Source organism: Melampsora larici-populina, assembly GCF_000204055.1.
Source record: "Melampsora larici-populina 98AG31 unplaced genomic scaffold MELLAscaffold_24, whole genome shotgun sequence".
In the NCBI taxonomy this organism is placed as follows: domain Eukaryota; kingdom Fungi; phylum Basidiomycota; class Pucciniomycetes; order Pucciniales; family Melampsoraceae; genus Melampsora; species Melampsora laricis-populina.
Window position 1 is genome coordinate 771,378 of NW_006768788.1, and position 23,743 is coordinate 795,120.

Genomic DNA, 23,743 nt, shown 5'->3' on the forward strand with positions numbered 1-23,743 from the left:
TATTACAACTTTTTTGTTATTTTTGATTTTAAAATTATTATAAAAGTTTTAATTGATCATTATCTTTTGTTTTTGATAATTGGGGTTTTGACATTTTTTTTAAATGTTTTATTTTCTTTTGTTTTTTTGGGAAAGTTGTGTTGTATTACTTTTGCTAAAAAGCTTGGCCGGATCAAGAAATAATTAAACAGAATTAGACCCAGATTTCACCGCAGCAGTCACAACGCAGCAGAGAGAAAAAAGTTTGAGGGTTCTGTCAGGGTTGGTGTGATCTCCCTTCCACTCCACTGGCCCATCACCCACCTCTCGGTTCTAGTTCACCACCACCTGGCCACCTCTTTTGTTACACACTCTGGCAAGATGAGCTTGTCAAGCTCTTGGTAAGTCACTCTATGTGCTACATTATAAATAACTACTGATTCATTATCTATTGATGCACTTTCTAACAACCTTTTCATATCCTTTGATTCAGATGACCATCCTCGCAACACAGTCTGATATCAGTGATCGGTCCACCTAGCTTTGTCTCACCATCACCTCACCAGCTCTTCCTTCCCACACACTTTTACGATGGGTTTGAGGTGTTGGAATGATGTGTGAAACCTCTCTCTCTGTAGTATTCCTCATATGTCAATAACGAGCGTTTGTTAACAGATGAAAATTAGAGATGTTGTTGAAGCTTTGGAGCTCACAACTACTGTGCTAACGTGAAAAAAAAGGCAAGTGAATTGAGATGTATCTTACATATCTTCAACCTGTCGAGTGCGAGCTCTGCTGAATAACTAAAGTCTGAGATTGAATATCTTATGAAAGATATTCAAAACATGAGTGATTTTTAAGGTTGTCAAGATTGTCATAATCATCGATTGGTTATGAAAAATATCACAACCGATCAATGCCGATCGATTCTCCTATGAGGCAAGCCTATGATTGCGAGCTGAGAACCATCTCAGATCTCTTTGAGGGTATTAAAAACCAAGAGAGCATTGGCCTTGTCATCCAAACCCATTCAATTCGTCTATCAAAAACCATCTCAATTTTCTTAAAGACACTCAAAATCCAAAAATCGATTGATTTTGCTTGCTCAAAACCAATTGACCTTCCTATCTTCCTACGGAAAAGAGTGTGAACAATCTCAGCTCTCTTGTGTACATAATCTAGAGGCTGATGCTTTGGAACAAGATCAAAATCAATCGATTTTCTTGTATGAAGATTGAAACGATTTCAATTTTCACATCACTCTTATCGATAATTCCTCGATTCTGATTCCTATACAATGAAAATCTTTGCTAACTACAATTCATATATTCTAACCAATAAAGCTTATCTTCAAATGTCTGATAACCACAATGATGGTAGATTTGTGTGTTAATTTCAAAGGATACCTAGAAATGATGTTGTGGTTTATCAGTAAGTTGAATAGAATGCACTGAAGAGACAAATGGAGGAATTGAAGCAAAAAAGTGAACCTTCTCACTTACAGAGATCAGCAATCAATTGTCCATGGATAGGACACGTTTCCAGGATGCGAGAACCAGCGAGGGATTGAGTTTAGTGAGGAAAACAAAGTGATTGGCAGGGATTTTGAGAATATGAATTGTTTTTTGGCGGCAGCGGGGGAATCAAAAGGAGGGAATGGAAGGGAGATTGCGCCACCCCTGACAGCACCCTCAAACTTTTTTCTCTCTGCTGCGTTGTGATTGCTGCGGTGAAATCTGGGTCTAATTCTGTTTTATTTTTTCTTGATCCGGCCAAGCTTTTTAGCAAAAGTAATAAATGATTCACTTTTGATAAAAAAGTTTTGTTAGTTTATGAAAAAGAATATGTATGTATATAAGTATATAAGTAGGATTTTTTTTCAAAGATGTGATTTTTTGGTATTGGTTTTGGTGTAAAGCGGTCTGTAATTGATTTTAGAATAAGATGAGGATTTGTTTGAAGGGGGTAAAAAGAGATGGAAAAGGAGATGGAAAGATAATTTATGGATGTAAAGGAAGGAGAGGAATGATGCAAAGAAGAAGATGAGAACTCAGAGAAGCAGATGATTTTTTTTACAAACAAAACCTATTTGGGTCTCCTGAATTACATACCCTTTTGGTTTATTTTATTTAATTTTGATGTTGAAAAAGATATTTGAATGAAACCAAAGAAAAAAAACCAAAGTACTTACAGTTTTACAAAAGCCTGTCACAAACTTTTTGTGTTGAGCTAGTAGTGGGTCAAGCTTTGTGGTTTGAGCTTTTTCAATGAAAGCATCATCACAGTCAAAACAAAAAGAGATCTGTCTCAAAGATGGTCTTCTGATTGTTCTTCAAGGAATCATCAAGATTCAAATCTTGGTTGCTGAGCAATCCATTTGGTGGTGAGCCTTGATGGGTGAGATTCTGTTGAAGGAGAAATGGAAATCTAATGGTGAGTTGGAATCGGAATGACAATTTAGGGGTCATCTGAACCAAGCTGAGCCTACTCTCTACTCGGCATCTTGGGCTTTGAAGACTGCTTGTGGCTAGCGTACTCGCGCAAACCCTATGTACATACCAGTACTCACTTTTCTTTCCGCTTTGGCACCACGTTCAATTCAAAACGCTCAACCACCAAGCTTGGGACTCTCCAAGCTTGACAAAACCTTTGTGACACACTTTTTTAAAACTACTGTAATTGAAAAAAATCTTCTCTTGATCTTTAAAGATCTTTCTTAACTGGCAAGAGTAAGAGTTACAACCAAAAAAAAAGTTGGAGTGTGTATGTATGCATGATGTACAAGGATTTTATTATGATCAAGAAATCCTTGACGGCTTCGGATTGTTTGGTTATGGGATATATGTGAATCAAAAGTTAATTTTGTCTAGGTAAGTATGTAGAAGGAAAACAAAAAGGACTTTGGGTTAAATACATTTGAAGAAGCGAATGATTTGAAGAGTAGCAGAATTTTAAAGGAAGCAATTGGTGCTTGATGGGATAATAAGCCAAGGTTTTTAGGACGAAAGAGGTAAGCGTCTCTCATCTTCATGAGCACTTTAGAAACCATTGAAGGTTTGTTTAGAAGAGTTATAGAGTACCTGCACAACGGTGTGGTCAAAGAAAGCAGTACATAGTTTCTCCACGCACGGGTTCTTTTGGATATGGGCAAAGCGAGAGAGAGATTGAAAAGAACGCTCAACTTCATGTCGCAAAGCTGAGGATTCGATATACAAGAAAATAAAAGTGATGATATTGCGCTTAGGTTCGTATGTTTTCAAACAAGAAAGATTATAGAAAGAGAAGCAATCAACTACTTGAGAACTAACACTTGGATTATTTGATGAGTTAAATTAACCAAAGATATAGACCGATTTAGATTACCGCTTCTAAACAAAATCATCATCTATCATAACATCTCACTAACTTTTGGGAATCGCATTGGATTTAAAATTCACTCTACATAGTAACATGAGAAAAGAGAGGGCACTTGAGAGTTTTCTTTCGAATGAATACATAGCTTGCTAAGGGATCCCCCTCCTCAATTAGGAGGATTTCAGCCTGAACATGAGGGGGTGCCACCGCCCGAGCATGAGATTACTCCATTTTTCGAACATTGTGCCGTTGGCGTGCTTCCCTGGTTGAAACAATAACCCGCCCCTGCTGTGCAAACGACTTCACCATTTTCACACTTGGGGATTAGTAGTGCGCTAAGATTCGGGAGGCTAACACCACTATCCCCATGAGTTACGGCGATGAGGCCCACAAAGACCGCGAGGAGTTTGAAATAATTTCCAAGAATCTAGGAAAAGAGGTATCATTCAAGTTTCATGTCAACATTAAAGGCTGATCAAGAATCGTGTTTTGGAAAGAAAAAACAAATCAAAAGACTAACCATCTTAGTATATTTTAAGCGTATTGAAGTCGGTTTGTGAAGGTAATAGGTTTGGTGATCACCTTCTGAAGAAAAGCAAAGGGTTTTAGAGGAAAATGGTAAGTAAGGTATGTTAAGTTGAATGTAAGACGGAATGGAAACAGAAAGGAGAAATTACAAAATTGAGGGCTTGGTAGCTGAACGAGATCGGTCTTGAATGGAAGTGATATCAGATGATGATTGATGATGATATGGATTGTAAGCCTCAAAGAGAGCCTTTTTATAGGCAAACCTACTGTCGTTTTCGAAAAGCTTGTCTAAGTTTGCCCGCAAGACTCGAGCAGCTTGGCGGGAAAACTCGGACAAGCTTTTCGAGAACGACAGTATGGCCTTTGGATCCCGCCTGATCCCGCCCGTGGTCACATACAGTAACATGCAAAAAGGATGAAAAATCCTAAAAACAAGATTGTCCTGCTGGTCCGTGCGCCCTGCGAAGTTGGGCGAATCTGGACCGCCAAACATCGCCTGACTTCTGATGTCCATAGCCACTGACTACCATGACCTTCGAATGGCTTCACAAGCAAACCAGAGCAAACCCCCCAAAAACTTCCACCCAGCACCTCCGATCCGGATCCCCCCCTCTCCATCCAATCAAATTCCTCCTATCCCCATCCAACATCACCAATCCGTTCACTTCAATGGGCTTTCAATCCTACTCAGCGGATATCAAACTCCTGGCTGTCGAGATGGCCATGGACGATGTTGATCTCATTACAATCAATCTGACCCTTCGAACTTCGATCTCCGCCACTTCCCTTTGGCGTTGGAGAAAGCTCTACGAACAAACACGGAGGGTTTTTCGCGATCCCAAGCAATACCAGACCCGTGGCCGACCCCACCGATTGTCAGATCAACATCTTGCGGTACTTAATGAATTGGTTACCGACTGTCCCTCCATCTACCTCGATGAATTGCAAAAACAGCTTGAACGAATCATCGGCATCCCTGTGTCTCAATCGACCATTGGCCGCGAGTTGCACAACCGCTTAGGACTCTCTCATCTTATCACTCGAGGTGTTCATGCCGCGCAGTCAAAGGCAGATCAAACTGCTTATATGTTAAAGGTGGGCTGCATTCCACCTGAGTACTTGGTGTTTATCGGTAAGTCACTGTTCTTTCAATAAATATTGGATGTTTCTGTGTAGTCGTATGCTCATCGCATTGACTTTTCCATTTCAAAGATGAATCTGGAGTGGTAGGGCGCGACGCCCTTCGACTGAAGAGCTGGGCTCCAAAGGGGTCTCGTACAGTTCGCCAGAAGCGCCACACCGAGCAAGACCACTGGACGATTCTCCCTTCTGTATGTGAGCAAGGAATCATCGCAGGAAATGTCTTCAAAGGGGCTGTGGAACAAACTCATGTTGAACTATTCCTCGCATGTGAATTGGTCAGTTTTGTTTCATCTTCATCAATCTCTGGGTCTGATATCAATCCCTTTTGACTTACTAATTATAGTGTGACCTCTTCCATGCTAGCTTCCTCGTATGAACCCATACCCCGCGGTTAACTCGGTCCTTGTAATGGACAACGCCCGCATACACCACGGAGGACAAATCAAGCAGATGTGCAAGGATGCTGGGGTACTTTTAGTTTATTTACCAGCTTATTCACCCGACATGAATCCAATTGAGAATGCCTTCCACAGCATGAAGGCTCAGTTACGGCGAGAAGAGCAATGGTTTGAAGTCCCAGATAAGGGTGATTATCTGCTTTTAACCGCCGCCAAAGTTATGACTCGAGGTTTATTACAACCGCTGATTGCTTTTAGTGGCTATTCAACCGCCCGTTATTGGGAACAATACAATAATCAAGCGGCCGAATAAGCCAAAATTCAGCAGCTTGATTATTGTGTTGTCTTTATAAGTTTTCACTTTCTGAAATGTGTCCTTAAAATATGTCCATCTGAAGCTGTCTACAATCGTTTGAAATGTTGTGAGCTTGCTCAATTACCTAGTTCAACTTTAGGATAAATGAAAATTTGTTATTCTTTCATCTGCGTGACCGGGTGTTTAGAGCAATTTGAGCAACCGATTGAATTTCCTCCAAGGGTTATTGTCGCAAAAGCTCATTTTCGGTTGAGGTCTTTTCAGAAAGACTTGAACCAAATAACTGAGTCTTTGTATGATCAGAAACCTGGAATTTAACCAGTCCTTTTGAATCGATTTTCGAAGTTGTTCTCCAAAGAGGAAAGAATCACAAGTCCAAAAAACAAAATTCCCTTTTGTTGAGGTTTTTTGGACTTGTGATTCTTAAAGAAGAATCACATGGGTTTTTTTGAACGGTCGGACAGCTCGATGCCGACTTGAACATCAAACAAAAAAAGGTAGTTGAGCAAATTAAACACATTATGATCAAGGTCGCACTTTTGGTTTGTGAACAATTCATGAGAAATTTCATTTAGTTTTCATGTGGGAGTGGTGATGGGATACCTCAGTTTGAATAAAGGATTTGTAAATCTTAACAAGTTCAAAAGCACACATTTGGGTGGTAGCCATACAATCATCGTGAGGGCATACATATCTTGATGGACATTCATTATCATAAAATGAGAGGAACTACGGTTCGTGAAGGGGGAAAAGCCGTACACAAGACAATCAAGAAATGCACATCTGGAATATAGGCAGGGAACAAACTAGCGCATGATTCAATTGTCGATGTTGTCTCCATGGGCTTCAGCAGAGGCAGCTCTCATGGCTCGGAGATTCATGAGTTCTTCTAACTTGTTGACTTGGAAAGTGTAGTACTCGCGAGGTCGAGTCATTAACTCCATCACAACTCCGTATGGAATACCCCAACTAGCGATGGTCTTTGCGCTCAAAACAGAAGGAAATAGAAATCGATGGAAGCTGGTAATCGAATGCTTGAAGAAGATCTGAACATAATCGTCGATCTTGTTGTAATCGATCTCGCACCAGGTCAAGTATTGTTGCAAAGTTGAATGGATTTCGATGCGTCGTATGTTTTTGAAATCGACGCTGACCGTAGATTATTGCATTTCAGCATAGCTGCCCAACTCAGAGGGGCGACTCGCCTCTTCAACCTTAATCTTCTTAGCCACCGAAGTAGGGGTTGCGAGGGAAGGGCGCTTGACCGGCTTGACATCAATCCAGAAGAACTCTTCCAATTCCATAGGCGGGTCATCAATAGTAACATCTCTGGTACCCTTGACCTATCAAAATGAAACCCATTAGTTACTTGACATCAAGTAAGGAAATCTAATCACGAAAAATGAGGAAGAAAACAACATACCAATTCGCGAGCCCACAGGATCAAGTGATGGAAGGTTAGTTCCATTTTCAAGGTCAAGTCCTTCGGATTAAAAATTCGCCATCCTTCAGCCTTGTTATTCTTCAATGAACCATGATGATCTTGTAACGCAGTGAGCCATCGCGAATGAGGATCAACAGGAGTTGCATGAGCAAGATCCGAGGCAGTGGTAACAACATTATTGAGGGTGTTCTGTGCTCTGAGTCGGGCTTGATTCTTTGTGAGTTCCTGCACCAAAAAGAACCGGGCAAAGTTAGCCTGTGAAAGGATAAAGGCAAAATGTGAAGTGAAATAATGGGTACATACATCAATTGCCTCTTGAGCACATCGTGCTGGGTTGTCCATCACAATGACGAAACCGGCGTGCTTTCCGAGAGCTCCAAGGACCGATTGAAAGAAAGAGGAGACATGGATATCTTCGGTGATGGTACGTTCTTGGTTTTTGGCCCAGGTGTCGTGGGCAGTAATAAACGCATAGATCTTGACTTGTTTCATGGCATCGGCGGTTTGGAGAATAGCTGTGTTACCTTTGCTTTGGTCGTTATCAATCTCACTTGCCAGATCAAATAAACGTTGCTTCAATCACGCCAAAGAGGTTTCGTTTAGGTCGAAAGGTTTTTTGGTGGCGGGGATGGGAATTGTGGAATAGACTGGCTTCGCATTCTTCTTAGCGGGTCCCTTGGTGATATCCGTCCCTTTGAGCAAACACATAGTGTATGCCACGCTGAGCGGTTGAGGAGTAGTCACACGAGCTCCTGATGGTTGCAAAACTAAACCACAGACAAAAGTCTTGAATGTTAGAATGTGACTTCCTAAAGGACGGAAGCAGAAAGAATGCATACCAGGTTTTTTGTCGGACAGAGGGACACGAGGTGGTAAATTCAATGAGACAATCTCAATGTCGGAACTGGCCGCTGGGCTGGGGTCTCGGGCCACAGGTGGACCAAATATGACATCGGCAAGGGGTAGCGAAGAGCTGCAATCACCAACAGAGGCAGTGGTCTCTGAGACATGATCAACTGCAGCGGCAGCCAATGCGCTAACATATCCAGAAAAATAAAAATGTGAGACACAAACAAAAGAAGCAAAATTTCTAAAGAAAGGAACACACCGTCGAGTGCTAGGGTAAGGACGCTGCCCAATGGGGGTGTCATCTAAGTTGATTTGAGCTTGTGAGAAGTTTTGCATGATGGATCGAGAGTAATCAGAGTGAAAGGGGTCAAGGGTAGGCTTGAAGGTGAATGCTTTGGAGTAATCTGATCGAAACGACTGATGTGTGGTGCGATGAAGTCCAGAAAGGGTTGCAAAACCTCGCGGAAGGGCATTCGTAACGGTGAAGGGCTGAGTTGTGGTTCTAATCGATGGCCGGTAAGGTGGATCGGAAAGGTGCGGAGCCATGAGGAGCAGTATTCGTCTAGTCCCCCTCGACTGAAGATAGTTGAGGAGGCTGGTAGGCTAAGGATAGTGATGAGCGGTTTGAGGATGGATGGGGATGGGTGTTGGGGGCTGGGGTTTGGGAGCCGTGAGGTCTGTATAGGTCTGTATGCGAAGCCCTGGTAGTCGGTGGCTGTTGGAGACGAGAAGTTTGCTGAGCTTTGGCGGTCCGGTTTCGCCAGACTTCCCAGGGCGCACGGACCACCAGGTCGGTTTTGTTTCCGGATTTTTTCATCCTTTTTGCATCTTACTGTACATACGTTGTCACGGACAGTCATCACATACACTCCCACAACGCCGTTAGCCGTATTTGTTCACCGTATTCGATCACACTCACGATGATCAGTTCATGATCATCACCGAATGGATAACTGATTTGCCCATGCGTGGCATCGGCGGCACCGGCACGGCCAAAAGATGGGCCATTCACCTACATCATCCTCTTTCGAACGACCTCCCTAGTCATCGCGATGAAAGATATGACCTTTTCTTCGATCTGTTTCGCAGGTCGTGCACAAAAGAACCGGACCCCTCACCAATTTCCTTCCTGATCCATAATGTAAGTAATCTTCACAGTACTATTCGTATAAATGAATCGTATAAATGAATCTATCGTTGATTCAAACATTGATTATTGTTTGCGCTCGTTAATAGGTATGGCTCCAGACAGAAAGAAGTACGCCGAATTTCCTATCCATCCTGTGAAGCCCAACCTACCTTTACCGTTACCAGACCCCAGACCCCAAACACCAAAGCGGCCTACTTTGTCCCTCTTGCCCAAAACCTCACTCGACATCCTACTTCTCCCCCGCCAATCAATCCCGCGAGCCACTCATTGGCATTTCTGTACGTTCGAGAAACTCTGCTTTATGCTGAATTATATGAACTCATGACCACCCTCTACAAACATTCCAATGATCATTACAGTGCCGTAAAGGGAAATATTTCAAGTCATATAGTCTTGCACAAGCCACGAAGGCAGTCCAACAACATAACTTAGCGCTGCGCGCTGGAACATCGCAAAATCTTTTCGCAATGCAAGTAGCGCAATTGGTAAACGGAGACCCCGACGCAAACCCCAATCTCACTCAAAACAACACACAACGTAAAAAGAAAGCACTAACCGCAGAACAAAAATGCAATGGCTACGAAGGCCATTTCGGCAAGTTGCATACTCCCCGGAACAATGCTGAATGCGCTATCAAGACCTGTCGCAATGTCAGGCCAACCCCTTTGACTAACTCAGTTACTTTGCTAAACCACTCGAAAAGTGAACTAATGTCCCTTCGTTACACTTTCGATTTTATTAAATAGTGTTGCGAGGAGCTCAAACCGGCCCACTTACGCTGTTCGAAGCACAATAAGAAGGTCAACGCCAAGCAACGCACCGCCCCGGTACCCAATCCAGCGGTAAACCAAGGTATCGCCACCACGCGAAATGTGGTTCATCGGTCACCAAGCTTCGATTTTGGTACTCAAGACGACTTCGAGCCTATTATGACCCAAGGCCCCAGTCACGAAATACCTTCTACCCAAGCGAGCCTTCCATTCGCCACCCCCCTCAGTGCTGCGCAGGTGACCAGATTTCGAATGTCCACCCTGCAGAAACAAGCGGAAGAACGGGATGATAAAGAGCACGCAGAAGTCGCCAGCAAAACTACTACATTTGTTGTATGGGCAGGTTTAGAGGTGAGTTTGGTATGGTATGATTCCCAAAGACACGACCTGCATGAACTGATTCCAGTGCAGACCAATCCCTTAGGCTGCGAGACGTGGCGTGTCTACGCCCCGCAATGGCCTCGAATGAAGCTGAACCAGTCTGATACGTTGATGGAACAAGTCCATAGCAAGCTAGGTGCTGCCTGGGATGGTGACCTTCGCGTATGGATACCCGATGAAAAAAGCTGGGTAGGTTCACTTTCCCTAATTATGGATATCTGTTTGTTTTGTTGGAAAAATTTCTGAAATAGATTTACATCAGGTCAAGATGAAAACATCGATAGTGGAAGAGTACAACCCCCAACATCGCCGTATCTTGATTCTATTCCCTGGAATTATACCGGAGCACTGTGAAGAAATGGATTTCAACATGGATTTGGTGCGGACCTTGACTAGCTTTCAAAGAATGGACATGCAAAAGGTCATCAGTCCGCTTGCATATTCGCGTAATCGCACCATCACCCCCACCCCAATTCCACATACCATTGAAATCGCCATCTCAGACGATGAAGATGATGTACAATCCCCTCTACCTTCACAAGCATCGAGTCTTCCAGAGGTCAACTCTTTACTTCTCCCTCAGCAATCACAAGCTTCGAGTCTTCCAGAGGTCAACGCTTTACTTCTCCCTCAGCCGGTTGTAGCAAATGCCAGCTCGTCGCCGGACATCACGATCATGCCCTCAAAGTCGTCTGTTCTTCAAACAGGATGGCCCAACGAGCCCACCCCGATTTCTATGAAATCCCTGCACGCATTCTTCGCGCTCACCAATGAGCCTGAAAACCTCACAATACGAGAGTCGTTCAATCGTGTATATAGTAGTTATGTCTTCACTTCAACGGCCACCAAATACCGCCGATGGCTTATGAAGATCATTGAAAACATCAGAGAGGCCGGCTTGGTGTGATATGTGAACCAAGGCAATCCAACGGTGATCGATGGTAAAGATGCCTTCAAATCCGAATGGCGGAAGCTGGACAACCGAACTGCTGCCAAACCCAAACACAAAGGTTAACATGTTGCCTCACTTCGATTGGTTATTTTCCAATCGTTCTATCTAGTTTGATCCCTTCTACAACCCTGTGTATGTGCTATGCTTGATTTCTTCCCAACATTTTAATAGCAAAGATTCAAATTGATAACTTTGGTCATCGAGTGATCTAATTGTTGACTTCTATTTGTTGACTATCCTATCTCTTCATGACGTAATTATATTTTTATTTTGTACCTTTATCTTTTTTTTCATTTTTCATTTATATTCAATATAATCATCCCCACGTATTTGTTCAACCTGATACCGGCTACAATCCTGCTGCACATGCCTTTGGAATGTGCCATATATGAGTTGGCATTTTTTACGCTTGAGCTCACCCGATCACGCGAAATGCCACACGATCACCACCGATCGGTTTCCAGTATTGAATAACTTCTTAATAAACTGGTTATAAACTACTTCCAGCAGTGCAATTCATATTTGTGACCTGAGATGATTACAATACAAACACCGAAGCGATACAATAAAGACTATCACAAAAATAAAATAACACAAAATGACGAAGCTTCTAATATGTTGCATGAAATCAAAGTGACAGTAACCTATTGGAACATTCAAATAACTCACAATTAACAACTGAGCCGAAAGATCATATAAATGGGACAGTACCCAATGTAACTCTTTGCCTACAATAAACTATAGCGGAACATTACCAAGATGTTCGCATATTAAATTGCATCTATGTTGTTCTTCAAAGTGATCAAACGCGTCTTTGACCTTCTGCACCATCTCTGGATCGTTGCGGCTGTGATATGGCACGCTGCTATATAAGTTTAAAAAGGCAAAGAACAAATGTGAGTAGGCCAAATCACATTGGGTATGTTATGATTTTGACTAACCCCTTGATCTCACATACAATGTTGGTGATTCTTCCACGTGCATCACATTCGAGGTTGGAGATCAATGTCCTGCCGCCACTGATGTCGTAAGCGAAGTGGACAAACGCGTAGATCAAGTCGTTCCAAGTGTAAGGCACCATAGGTTCATTATCAAACCTATTCTCATAGACAAATCGGTGGCTCTTTTCGTCGGTTAGTCCCTCACATATCATCCAGCGAGGTTCATCCTCATACTTGGAACCCGACGACTGCAAAATGTACAAAGGCTGAATCTACATGATTAACGTGGTCGGTGTAAATAATCGCAGGAGGTCCAAGACAGTAGGAGCTTACTGCCATCGAAGCGGCATTCGAGTACCACTGTTGGTGCACCAGGTTAATTGCGCCATAAGCATTTTCGATCTTGTTGTAAAGATCTCGACGAAATGCTCCCATGGCCATCACAGCAAACCGATTGCTTTCAGCGCGTACAAAACAGTGTCCTCGGCCTTGTGATAGCATATCTTTCCAAGCGGTGTCGAACTTGAGCAGATACCAACCAGAAACTTCCCGGTGAGTAAGGTGGATGTAACAAACTTCCCAACCTAAAGGTACCACAAATGGTACCTTCTGAAAACACCTAAATCCTACGCGATCTTCCAAGTGAGAAACATCCTCGTTTTGATCGTAAAACATGGCTGAAGGGCGCAAAGGCTTGGACCTCAAGCGATAAAGGCAACCCTCTTCTTTTCGCCCCAAATCTTCCAATTTTTCATACCACGGGACTTTCGATACATTGCTATCATCCTCTTCGCTGTGGCCCTCTATCAATGCATGTTTGTGTCAGCATTATTTAAATAAAGCAAATAGTTAAATAACCTACCTGAGGGATCTATTAAGTATACGACAGCAAGAAAGTGTGTAAGCTTAATAAAAACATAACAATGAGAACAAGAGCGTACCTGATGAATCGGACATCGTGATGCTCTGCAAACTGTTGTCAAGATCATTAAGAACATCATCTTCAGTACGAGCGCGAGGAACACCGACATGGTTCACGACATCACAAGATTCAATACTAGTGCCATTTATCATCGAGTCTTCACTGCCTGTAAGGTCAATGACTTCTGACATGATGGTCAAAAAATATGATCCATGTTTTTTCTCCCTTCAAGGGATAGGTACCTCAGAGCGTCTCTGAGGTTAAAGGTAAGTGACTACCTTTAGGTAAAAGGCGTGCATAGCTGATCTTGCTCTTGGTACTTCAAGAGTGAGATCAGCGTGCTGTGGGAGGAACCTAAAGTTCTCAACCTGATCGTGATCAGACGTCTGTCATGATCTCTGGTTGAGAACAGTCACTACGGGGACGGGTAAGGGTCCTTTCGAACCCGCTCACAGGGAGCGAAGGCTCGGAGAGCCGAGTCCCTGCAAAGGGACTCGAAACCCGTCCTCGTAGAGACAAGCACCGTGGAGATATCTCCCACTTCCCAATCTCGAGGGGCACAAAGTCATGTGGAACGCGTAGGTGCCAATAGTTATCTGAATCATTTTTCATGTCATGTTAAATAGTACAAGCGGTCATCTCCTGTGCAAAGTCCTAGCCAATCTCTGCGTTTCCTGTAACAACTTAACGGAGTACTTCTTTACGTATCTCTTGTACGATGAGGACTTCCACCTCCCAATGTGTCTCAAGGATGACAATGAACAACCTAAATTAGCTCTCAATGACGCGCCTCCGATCCTTAAACTATGTCCTGTCCAACAACAACCCATTGGCTCATGGAATTTTAAGACTGCGAGTACCGTTTCCCTTCTTATAGGTTCGTTCGCCAGAATTCCACAAAACAGTGGTTCGTGAGCCGAACCCGGAGAACTTCGTAGTAGTTGACGTAAGGCGGCAATCGGGTCTAGCCGATTAGGTTGTTTGGTAAGGCGTAGGAACTGTAGTTCACCGGGTGCGGCTGTTTTCGCGAGGCGTAACCGAATGATGGCAGATGAGTCGTCGGACGAGAACCTAACGTCTTTCCGTCGAATGTAAATATCGGGGTGATCATCATGTCTGGTGAGCTCGCCTAGTCGGGCTAACCCCCAAAAACCTACTAAAAGCAGCGCTCTGAGAGTGGTATTTGGTAGTGATGGTCCGGGTAATTTTCTGATGAGGTAATCGAGGTCTGGTAATGTCAGGCCGGACCAATGAAGCCGTACAATGCTCGTTTGACATTTCTTCGAAGCTTTCAGTATAATTCTTAGTCTATCGGAGTCAATCTCTGGAAATTTTGCGTTGTGGAGGCAATGCCACATTCGTAAACCTGTGAGGTATTGTTTGGTGGTATCACTTAACACGGGATTATCAGTTTGTCGATCATTGCACCAAATCACGAAATCGTATAGGATCTTGGATGTGATCGGCAAAGTGAACAAGGAATCGTCCAAGAAGGTAAAGAGCTTGTTGACTGCTGCCACGTATTGACGGATGGTTGAACTGGCCCATCCGTGTTTCAACATCACTTCGCTAGCCGCGTCTAGAGGGTGGAAAGTCGAGGGTCCCGTCTTACGAAGTGTTGCTTCGGCTGATGTCATTGTGAATAGGTGTTGATACTGCGACAACTTTCGAAGGTGAAATTTTGAGATAAGAGTTGTGTGAGATCTGCTGGAATGGGTACTGCCACGAGATTGTTCAAGCCTTTTGAGGGTTTCAGACCTCTGGACAATTTGTCGGCTTCATTATCAGCTGACGTTACTCGTACTAAGTTGATATCACAATCTAATTCAATCAGCAAGTCTTGAACTAATCTCCATTCCCGGTTGACCCAGAAGTCGCGTGATTTCCTGTTCCTCGCTGCGCCTTCTGTGGTCGTGTTGTCAGTCAGGCAGGAAAAACGAAAGCCTGCCACGCCGGTCGATAGATTCAGTTCTTTTAGCATTAAGATACCTAGCCGCACGGCTACTGTTTCCGCCCAGGCGATAGTTCGTCTGGGCCGTCCTGGCGGTTCATCCCACCCTGGCAACCATCTGAATTGCGACCAAGATCTCCCAATGATTATACCTATACCGTAGTCCGTCGAAGCATCGCCAACCCAGCCAACGTTTTTTATAACGTGATCTGGGACCAACTTTGTCGGGTTTAGGTTTTCCAAGTACAATTTCCAGAAGAGTACGTCTTCTTTTACATCGGCGGGAATTGTTCTCTTCCCTGGCGACCTCCAAGACGCCACGAAACTGAACCCTTCAACTAAATAACATTTAAGCTGCAGTAGAATCAACGTGAGGTGGCCAAGTTTACCATTGAATTTTTGCATTTCCTTTTTCGTGATGGTTGTTTTCGTGAGGAACTGGTCGATATCGCACTTCCTTTTCAATAACTTTTTGTCTGTTAAACGAACTGTCTTTAATACACAGTTCCATATAAAACCTATGAACTTCTGTTCATCGGCGAATTCCGCGTATTTAGTGACATTAGTTTTTACACCGAGCTCTTCGCTAGCCTGTACAATTTGCACCATGGTCGTTTTATCAGACTTCAACTTAATCATCAAGTTGTCGTCGACCCAACGAAATACTTCTAATAACTTGAACGCTGCCTTCATCAACTCTTTCCAGCCATCAGCTGGACCACCGAACGAGCCACAACCAGCCACGCCACCGAAGGCTATCATCAGATCTATGAATATTTTGCTGTTGAAGTCCATTATTGCTAAATATGGCCATTGAGAAGGATGCGTAGGGATTTGCCTGTAAGCACCTTCCCAATCGAATATCCCCATCTGAATTTCTACTTTTAAATTTCTAATAAACGCAGCCACTAATTTGAAATCATTCCACATCGTCTCGAAATCTTCTTTATTCACGAAGGAATAATTTAGGATGGGATTTCCGGGTTGAATTTTGGATATGACATGTCGTGAATTGGTCTAAAAGTGCCGTCCACATTTTCTACTGCGCCCAAGGGATTTGTTCTAAAGAAACCTAAGTTTTGCAAAACTTCTTCTTTAGTATATGGTCCGTACATTCGACCTGCGTTGACCTCCTTCTCTATACTATCTTCGATTTTCTTCCTTGCATTCGTTGCTGAGTTATGGTTGGGGGGGCAATAAAAGTCCCAGTCTTTTATCCTATGTGTCGCAATACCCTGATGGAAACCCTTTTCAAAACCTTCTAATAGATAACCGAATCTCTCTAGCAAGTTGAATTTTAGTTAGTTGGTTTTTCCATACTATAATATTCATGTTGCATTTTACGGCTGCAGGCCAAAGAGGAATTGCTGATTTCTCTTTTCCATTTTCAACGTTCGAAGTGGATTTATCTATCGAACTGCAACTAAGGCTTTTGATTCATTTCAACAAAAAGTTCACATATCAATTTCTATCACGTACATATAGACAAATCACTAACAAATAGCGTATTACAAATAATCATAAGTAACAGGCAGGGGCATAATATCGCTTATAGCTCACGTTTGTTTATCTTTTGAAGTAGATTGACGTGGCTCTTCATCTCTATAAAATTGCGATCTATCTACTTGTTTTCCCTTATTATTGCTAGGGATAAATTTATCTTTAGATTTTTCATTCCGTTGATAAGGCGTAGGAGATCTTTCTCTGTTTATGTTTCGTCGATTGTTTCTTCTGTTGCCTTGAAAACTATCATTTCTTCTGAACTGATCGTTCCTATTAAAAGGCATTAAGTAGTTATTGTTATTATTGTTATGATTGAAACTATTGTTATTTCTTATGTTATCATTTTCATCTAATATGTTTTCTACTGAGTCATGATTCAAACCATCTGAGTATTGTCTACCTGTGACGGGGTTGAAACGTTCTCGTATATTCCCTTTTGCATATGCTGGTAAAAGACATTGTCAATTATCTTGTTATGTTTTAGACATCAATCATTTACAACGACTTACGATTGTCTAGTAAGATAATTCTACCATCTCTCAATAACTCAGTCTGTGCTTTAGCTTCTTCTAAAAAGACTTCTCTTGGAATTTTTGGGTCCCCAGGTGCTCCTTCTACCCTATTGCACATGACGTCTGTCCTAACTGAGATATCGTACCTAAATGCTGTTAACCAGCCGTGTCTGAGGCTTAAGTTTTCTACATAATCAAAGTGTTTCTCCAAACTTGAAACTATCATCAGTTATCTTTAACTTCAACTCCGTCTAGATGATTATACTTACTCATTCACAAATTTTACATGAAAATAAGTTTGACGTAAATACTTTAGCATCAATGTCTTCGCTCTAGTCCAATCAGCGTATGTCATCCACCATTTGCTTTTTGGTATCAAGCCTGTCGGCTTGTCTTTCTTTTTCGACGTGTTGCTGCCTTCAGCCATATGGTCAAGCTCTATCCAACGATCATTGAACATCGTGAGTTTGAAGTTTAAGTCTAATTTTGTTAGATGATCATTCCAGTATTTGCTGAAGCCTCTTAAACCTGATGACGAAACCTTCCCACTGTTATTGTAAACTGAATCTACGACATTCGACAAAGGAATCTTCTTATTTGAGTTTTCTCCTAAGGACTTTAAAAATTGTTCTACAATTTTCGTATTCCCCATTGCCAAAGCCATTTTGGCAATTTCAATCGAAATGTCTATAGTTCAAAGCTTAGTTAGTATTATATCTAAACAATTCTTTTAACAATAGTAGTTTATCTGTGATTAAACTATATTTAGAATTAGAGGATGAGCCCTCATTCCTTGATTGGAAGAGCAGTGGATATTAAGAAGTGAGGATGAGCTCTCATTCCTTGATTGGAAGAGCAGTGGATAATTAACGTTCGTTCTAACGAGAAGCTCTCATTCCTTTTGGAAGAGCAGTGGAACAAGCTCATATTCTTTCCACAGAAGAGCAATTGAATTCAATAGCTCGCATTCTAAGTACTAGAAGAGCAGTGGTATTTGATAGAAACCTTCCGAATTTAAAGAGCGTAACTTACTTTGTTTTTGATCATTCACTTCTTCAATAGATGAGGAAGACCCGCTTTCGTTTTCTTCACTAAACATTAACTCTTCTTCTATTTCATTGTTATCTATTTGATCGTCATTTATAATTATGTTGTTGGTAGAAATGTGAGTGGCTTCTTTCTTCTTCACTTTGTTCGCTTTGTTGACTGATTTGTTTGCTCGATTCATTCTTATCTCTTCTAATGCATCTTCTCGATCTCTTCTAAGTTGTTCTTCCTCTTCGGTTTCAATTTCGAAACTTCTTTCTTCTTCTGATGGTGGTGGAGTCGGTTCCGGTTCGAATTCCGGTTCCAGATTCTTGTTCCTTCTACTCGACCTCATGATGTTCGAAAATGGGGAATCCTTACCCGCGGAAAGGTCTAAGACGACGAACACACACGAGGAGTGTGATGACGAGAGGAGAAGAGAGAGAGATGAGGAGAGAAGAGAAACGGCGAGGATTCTGATGGGAGGGAATACTCTAGGTGACGTCTCTCTCGAGTCCAGGCCTCTCAATCCAGGGCAAGACTGGTTTGTCATCTCTATGATGTCATCAGTTCTCTGTGGTGAGGCGCGTGACTCTAAGACCTCTCAGGTGTCACGCGAGACCTTTCCGGGGTGTGACATGGACAAGGTTGATTCCTAGTCCCGTCGTCACCAACCCCCAAAGAAATTACTACTTTAAAGATGATTGATTGTACCTAAGTTTTATTGTAATATAAGTATAATGTCCCAATCGACAACACATCGAAGATGGTGAAGTCTAATATTAAAGATGATAGATATATGAGCTAAGTGTGAAGGTTAAATGTTAACCATTTCCACAACGTTACCAACGGGGTTGGTGACGTCACATGGTCAGCAGTTGCAGACGCCTCGATCACACGATTACACGAACATTACCGGGCCATTGTCAATGGGCCTTATAAGCGCGGTTGCACAGCTCAGAGAGAGTGGAATGGGCATATTGATATTCAAACGTACCCATTGCCACAACATCGGCAAGGTATTCAACTATTCAACCCTAACCCTATCAATGGGACTGGGAATAGAGCATCAATAGAGAAGCTAGGCGACCTAGCCTCTGGCTTTCTCAATTGCATTCGTAGATGATTATTCATTACGAGGTAAAACCATATGCCATTGGATACAATCATTTACAATCATTAAGGTGAATGAGTTATAACAACACGGCGATTACATGATAAGAATGAATGTAAGTCATAAGGAGAGTGGACGAAATAAGGATGACAAGATATGGAATGATGGAACTATCGGTGAATGATAAACAATCAATAGGATTGAGACTAACAAACAAGTGTTGTAAATGTAAAATAAAACTAAACCGGCTGAATGAATTATATTAAAGATGAAATTATATTAAAGTAGATTGAATATCAGAAGTTGAAATGCAACTTTTATGCTCGCGGGAGGTTTGCGGCTGAAGACATGTCAAAGTTACCTAGAAATTGTACATTTGAACGTGCCTCCAACTTTTCCATCAAGTGGTTGTTGTGTAGTCGGATCATTTTGTCTAAAAAAAAGTGTACCGTACATGACCCATGTTTCGACACATGGCGTCGAACCGTCCGAACCATGCGTTGGTGATTTCGGCAGCCGAGGCATTGAATCTCCAGCTACCGTCTGGCCTTTTCAGCTCAGGGAAGAGGTTGGGGTGGTTGTTGAGACGGCAGGTTGTGTGAGAATCCTTGTGGGACTTGATGTGAAAAGTATCCACGGGCATCATGGTGTGCTTGAAATCCTCCCGGTCCTTGGCGTTCGATCGTATGTGGCAGTAGAGGCCGCACGCGTTGTCATAGAAGATGATCTGTGGCATGTTGTCCGGAAATGTCTCCCGGATGAATTCCTGACGTAGGTGTTTATTTAGTAAATCTGATGAATGGTAAGTAGAGTAAGATGTTGGTTGCTAACCTTCACTTTTGTTACGGATTCAGACTTGTAAAAAGTCTTTCTTGCAACTATGATTCCGCAAGTCGAGACCATCAGTTGCTCGTTATGTGTGCGGACTCGCGAGATGAGTATCCGCTTCTTCTTGCCTGCACTCTTGGCGGTCGCTTCTGCACTGGCTCCGCCGTCGCGAGCGCTTTCGTGTGCTCGCTCTTCAACCTCCGAATACAGGCGATCTTCCTCAGACAGGACGACCTCGCCGGTGTCGGCCTCGAGGAGGACACTTGGATCCATGTGTAGGTTTGAATGCGGGCAATTGAAACGTCGTGGTAGGCCAAAAAGGGATGTGTTACGTTCTTTGAAAGTAGTGTTGGCCTGGATGTGTTCTTCCAGGTGACACGTCTTGGTGTTACCGACGACCTTGTTCATACATGGCTGGGCCTGACAAATGTCGTGTAATAGCTCTGTGTGCAGAGGGCAGAATCGGTCATTGACCTTTTCTAACGGGCTAGTGCAAGATACTTCGGTGGTAGTTGGATCGAGGGCTTTCAGTTGCTCTTGAGAAGCACTGCAAGCCCAAATGCCGAGGGTTACGCCGTCCGTGACCATTGAGCGTAGAACTGATGTACTTATTAAATAATTAACAAACACGTGATGATGAGATGACAAGTGCAATGACTTACTCTTCCCAGTGCCAGTTTCTTCGTCTATTGTGACTTCAGTGCATGTAGAGCAAACGTGTGCTGTATGGCCGTTTCCCTCTAATTCCAACCATTCGCTATGTTGTTTCATTGCCGATTCATATCGCTTGTCGTCTGCTCCTTTGGCATTGCCCGTTAGGCGGATTCCTCGAATGGCGTAGACATCCATCAGGCGATGGATGTCCAGTCCTAGTGAACACACGTTAGCACTCAGTCTCCGAGTGTACCGGTTTTTGTTGAAGTCGTTGGTGTACTTCTGCTTCAGGTTGGCATGAGTTTGATTATACGAATTCACTACGTTGTAAACGGATACTCTGAATATTGAAAATGATATGTCATTGAACTGCGACGTAGGCCATTCATATATGGAATGGGTCAGTTACTTACATGGCTAAGTTCTGGAGATGGTTGAAGTGATTGGCAAGGCGGTGCGTCATGAAGTAGTGCTGTGTTACCTGGAAATGTTCTTCCGGCTGCCCTTCCGCTACTGTGTAATATTTGCGTTCGATATCGCAACTGTAGTAACAGGGCGTGTAGGCCGTCTTGCAAACTGGCCAAATAATAATTGAGTATCTTTCAGTTATATGATGAGTTGGAACTAATGTAATGTTCAACTCACCACGACAATAAAAATTAACGTATTGGAGAGTCTGTAATCCAGCGATGTCAAAGATATATCCAAACTTTGGTTTGCGCCGCTCGAGGGTCAACGGGCGGCCTGTGTGGCTGTCGATGCAGTTGAAACAATGATGGGTGGGTGGTTGGAAGTAGCGTTCGGCAAGTGTGAGGGATATAGGCCTTCTCGCGCGTGAGGGTATGCCATGTTCTTGGAACAGGGTGGTGTTGTAATGGCACGTAGGTATTGCTTCATATGCGATGTTCCATAGATGCCCCCACTTAGAATCCGGCTGGCCTGCCTCAAGGCATTGAGTAAGGAATTTGTAGGGGGCATGATTTGGTGATGTGATGAAAGCGCCGTTGGTACGCTTCCAAAATTCCGCGGCGAGCGTGGCAAACTTGGTCAGCTGGCTCAGGGTCAAGTCCTGGTGAGCTTGTGGGTCCAAGGCATGGAGCTGTGTCATCAGCTCGGTGACTAGCATGGTGCTTGCTACGGATAACGTATGGTAGGAATATAGATGTCGATAAAGAAGTGGATGTATGGAAATTTCGAATATGGATTCGAACCAGAATGCGGCGGAACGGTGGGAGATGGGGCCGTTGCTATGTGTCGACGCATTGGTCTGACAGGCCATATGCAGACGTGAGAAATTCAACTAATTTATGAAATAGATAGCTCAATCGGGCAGCCACGACCAAAACTGTCAGGTCTGCGGCGCTCGCGCTCGCAATTTGCGAGCGCGCTCTCATCCTCCTCAGCCCTTCGATTCTTCTGCAAACATCCAAGTTATGTACAGCCGTTGTAATATCTATCGGCAGTTTTTTAAGAAGATGTGTTGTCGTCGGATTTAATGAAGACGGCAAAAACTCGAAAAACCCCATTTGAGGTTAGAAACTCTATGCTCTGCTCGTTTGAGATTGGATATGTAAGTTTACTATTCCCTCTCTCCTTATATTTCCTGATGGGTTCGGACAAGAAACGCCGTTTGGACCTCTGTCTACGGGGTGGAGTGTGAGCAAGCGTAAGTAGCGTAAGGTACATAACGACTTAACAGTTATGTACACGAACCATCTGAGCTAGAGATTTCCAATACAGGAAATCTTCAAGCTTCCAGATTGCTACTTTATCGCAAGAGCTCAAACTCAGAAACTTTGATCATTAATCAAATTTTAAACATATTATCAACAACAAAGTATTCAAGATTTGAGCATAATAGAAGTAAGAACTTTGCAAAAAAAGAGAAATTACAAGGGCATCAAACGGAAGCAACAAATTATTTCCCGAACAAAACAATACAAGACGGAAGCTAAGAGGGTTCAGCAGAGCTCCATCAGTGAATCCCGCAAGTTTAGAACAACAACTTCAGAGGAAAGAACCAACAAAGAAGAATCAGACTACCGAAGAACAGAATCAGGAGTCAAAGATCAAATGTATTGTGGTCAAAGGCCCGAATCCTCAAGGAAAAGAAAATAGCCAAAAGGATTCTCAAGGACAAGCTGAAACACCAATAATCCCTCCGACTACCAGCAGTTTGCCAGATTCAACACAAGACTCAGTAACAGCGACAAACTTGACCGGAAAGTCAGGGTTGCCGACTAAAGGTCTGGACATGGTCAAGACCTAAAAAGGTTTTGAGGCATTCTCAAAACTCTGTTGTGGTGGCTATCTCTAGGATGGTGTAATGCAGTAGTCAACCTTGCTCCTGACATTGCAGGAGTGAGGTTGGCAAGCTTTGGGAGAAACCTAGAGTTTTCTCTCCGGCGCAAGCGTGAGGATTCTGTGTGGAAACTCACGGTAGGCGCACGAGAAAGAAAGCGTCACTACAAGACGGGTAAGAGACCCTTCGAACCCACTCACAGGGAGTGAAGGATTGCAGAGCCAAGACCCTGCGAAGGGTATCAAAACCCGTCCTCGTAGGGACAGAACTCCAGGGAGTATTCTCCAACTAATACAAATCGAGTTGCATTTTACATAGAATGGGGCAGTGGACACTAATTGCGCATTACAAGAAAATTGCAGCCACAAGGTTATAAAATGGCCTCAACGTTGTCATCTGAAATCCCGCGCCAGCCTTACGGTGTCTTTAAGCAGAGACCGCGAGTAACGATGTACGTAGTGTTTATAGGCTGACAATTTCCAACAACCAGCGTACTTCAACGAGTTCATGGAGCAGCCCATATTCGCGCGTAGTGACGCACCACCGATTTGCATGCTGTGCCCGGACCAGTTACAAGTTTGTGGTTGGTGATGTTTTAGGACTGCCAACACGGTAGATTAGGGCGGTTCAAGAAGAGCTTTTACACCCCTTTTTAAATTTTATGTTTTGTTCGGGTGCTTTAAATTTTAAGTATAATTATAAGTTCGCGAACCACCTCTAGAGGTG

At 43.1% G+C, this 23,743-nt stretch overlaps 4 protein-coding genes across 4 annotated transcripts; 1 reads left to right on the forward strand and 3 right to left on the reverse strand.

Moving 5' to 3' along the window:
* Positions 1-3,514: 3,514 nt before the first annotated feature.
* Positions 3,515-3,856, reverse strand: MELLADRAFT_124486 (uncharacterized protein; the record flags this gene model as incomplete). Its single annotated transcript, XM_007411300.1, has 2 exons — positions 3,515-3,760; positions 3,854-3,856. 2 exons carry the CDS (start codon positions 3,854-3,856, stop codon positions 3,515-3,517), a joined length of 249 nt encoding a protein of 82 aa, XP_007411362.1.
* A 2,680-nt stretch (positions 3,857-6,536) lies between these two features.
* MELLADRAFT_64177 (uncharacterized protein) lies at positions 6,537-8,557 on the reverse strand (the record flags this gene model as incomplete). Its single annotated transcript, XM_007411299.1, has 7 exons — positions 6,537-6,797; positions 6,933-7,061; positions 7,142-7,417; positions 7,466-7,712; positions 7,746-7,971; positions 8,002-8,198; positions 8,271-8,557. 7 exons carry the CDS (start codon positions 8,555-8,557, stop codon positions 6,537-6,539), a joined length of 1,623 nt encoding a protein of 540 aa, XP_007411361.1.
* A 3,509-nt stretch (positions 8,558-12,066) lies between these two features.
* On the reverse strand, positions 12,067-13,162 carry MELLADRAFT_64179 (uncharacterized protein; the record flags this gene model as incomplete). The annotated part of the gene is made up of 5 exons (XM_007411298.1): positions 12,067-12,129; positions 12,223-12,453; positions 12,539-13,008; positions 13,068-13,076; positions 13,147-13,162. 5 exons carry the CDS (start codon positions 13,160-13,162, stop codon positions 12,067-12,069), a joined length of 789 nt encoding a protein of 262 aa, XP_007411360.1.
* Positions 13,163-13,234: 72 nt separating this feature from the next.
* On the forward strand, positions 13,235-19,245 carry MELLADRAFT_107642 (uncharacterized protein; the record flags this gene model as incomplete). Its single annotated transcript, XM_007411231.1, has 3 exons — positions 13,235-13,300; positions 13,366-13,393; positions 18,995-19,245. 3 exons carry the CDS (start codon positions 13,235-13,237, stop codon positions 19,243-19,245), a joined length of 345 nt encoding a protein of 114 aa, XP_007411293.1.
* Positions 19,246-23,743: the final 4,498 nt, after the last annotated feature.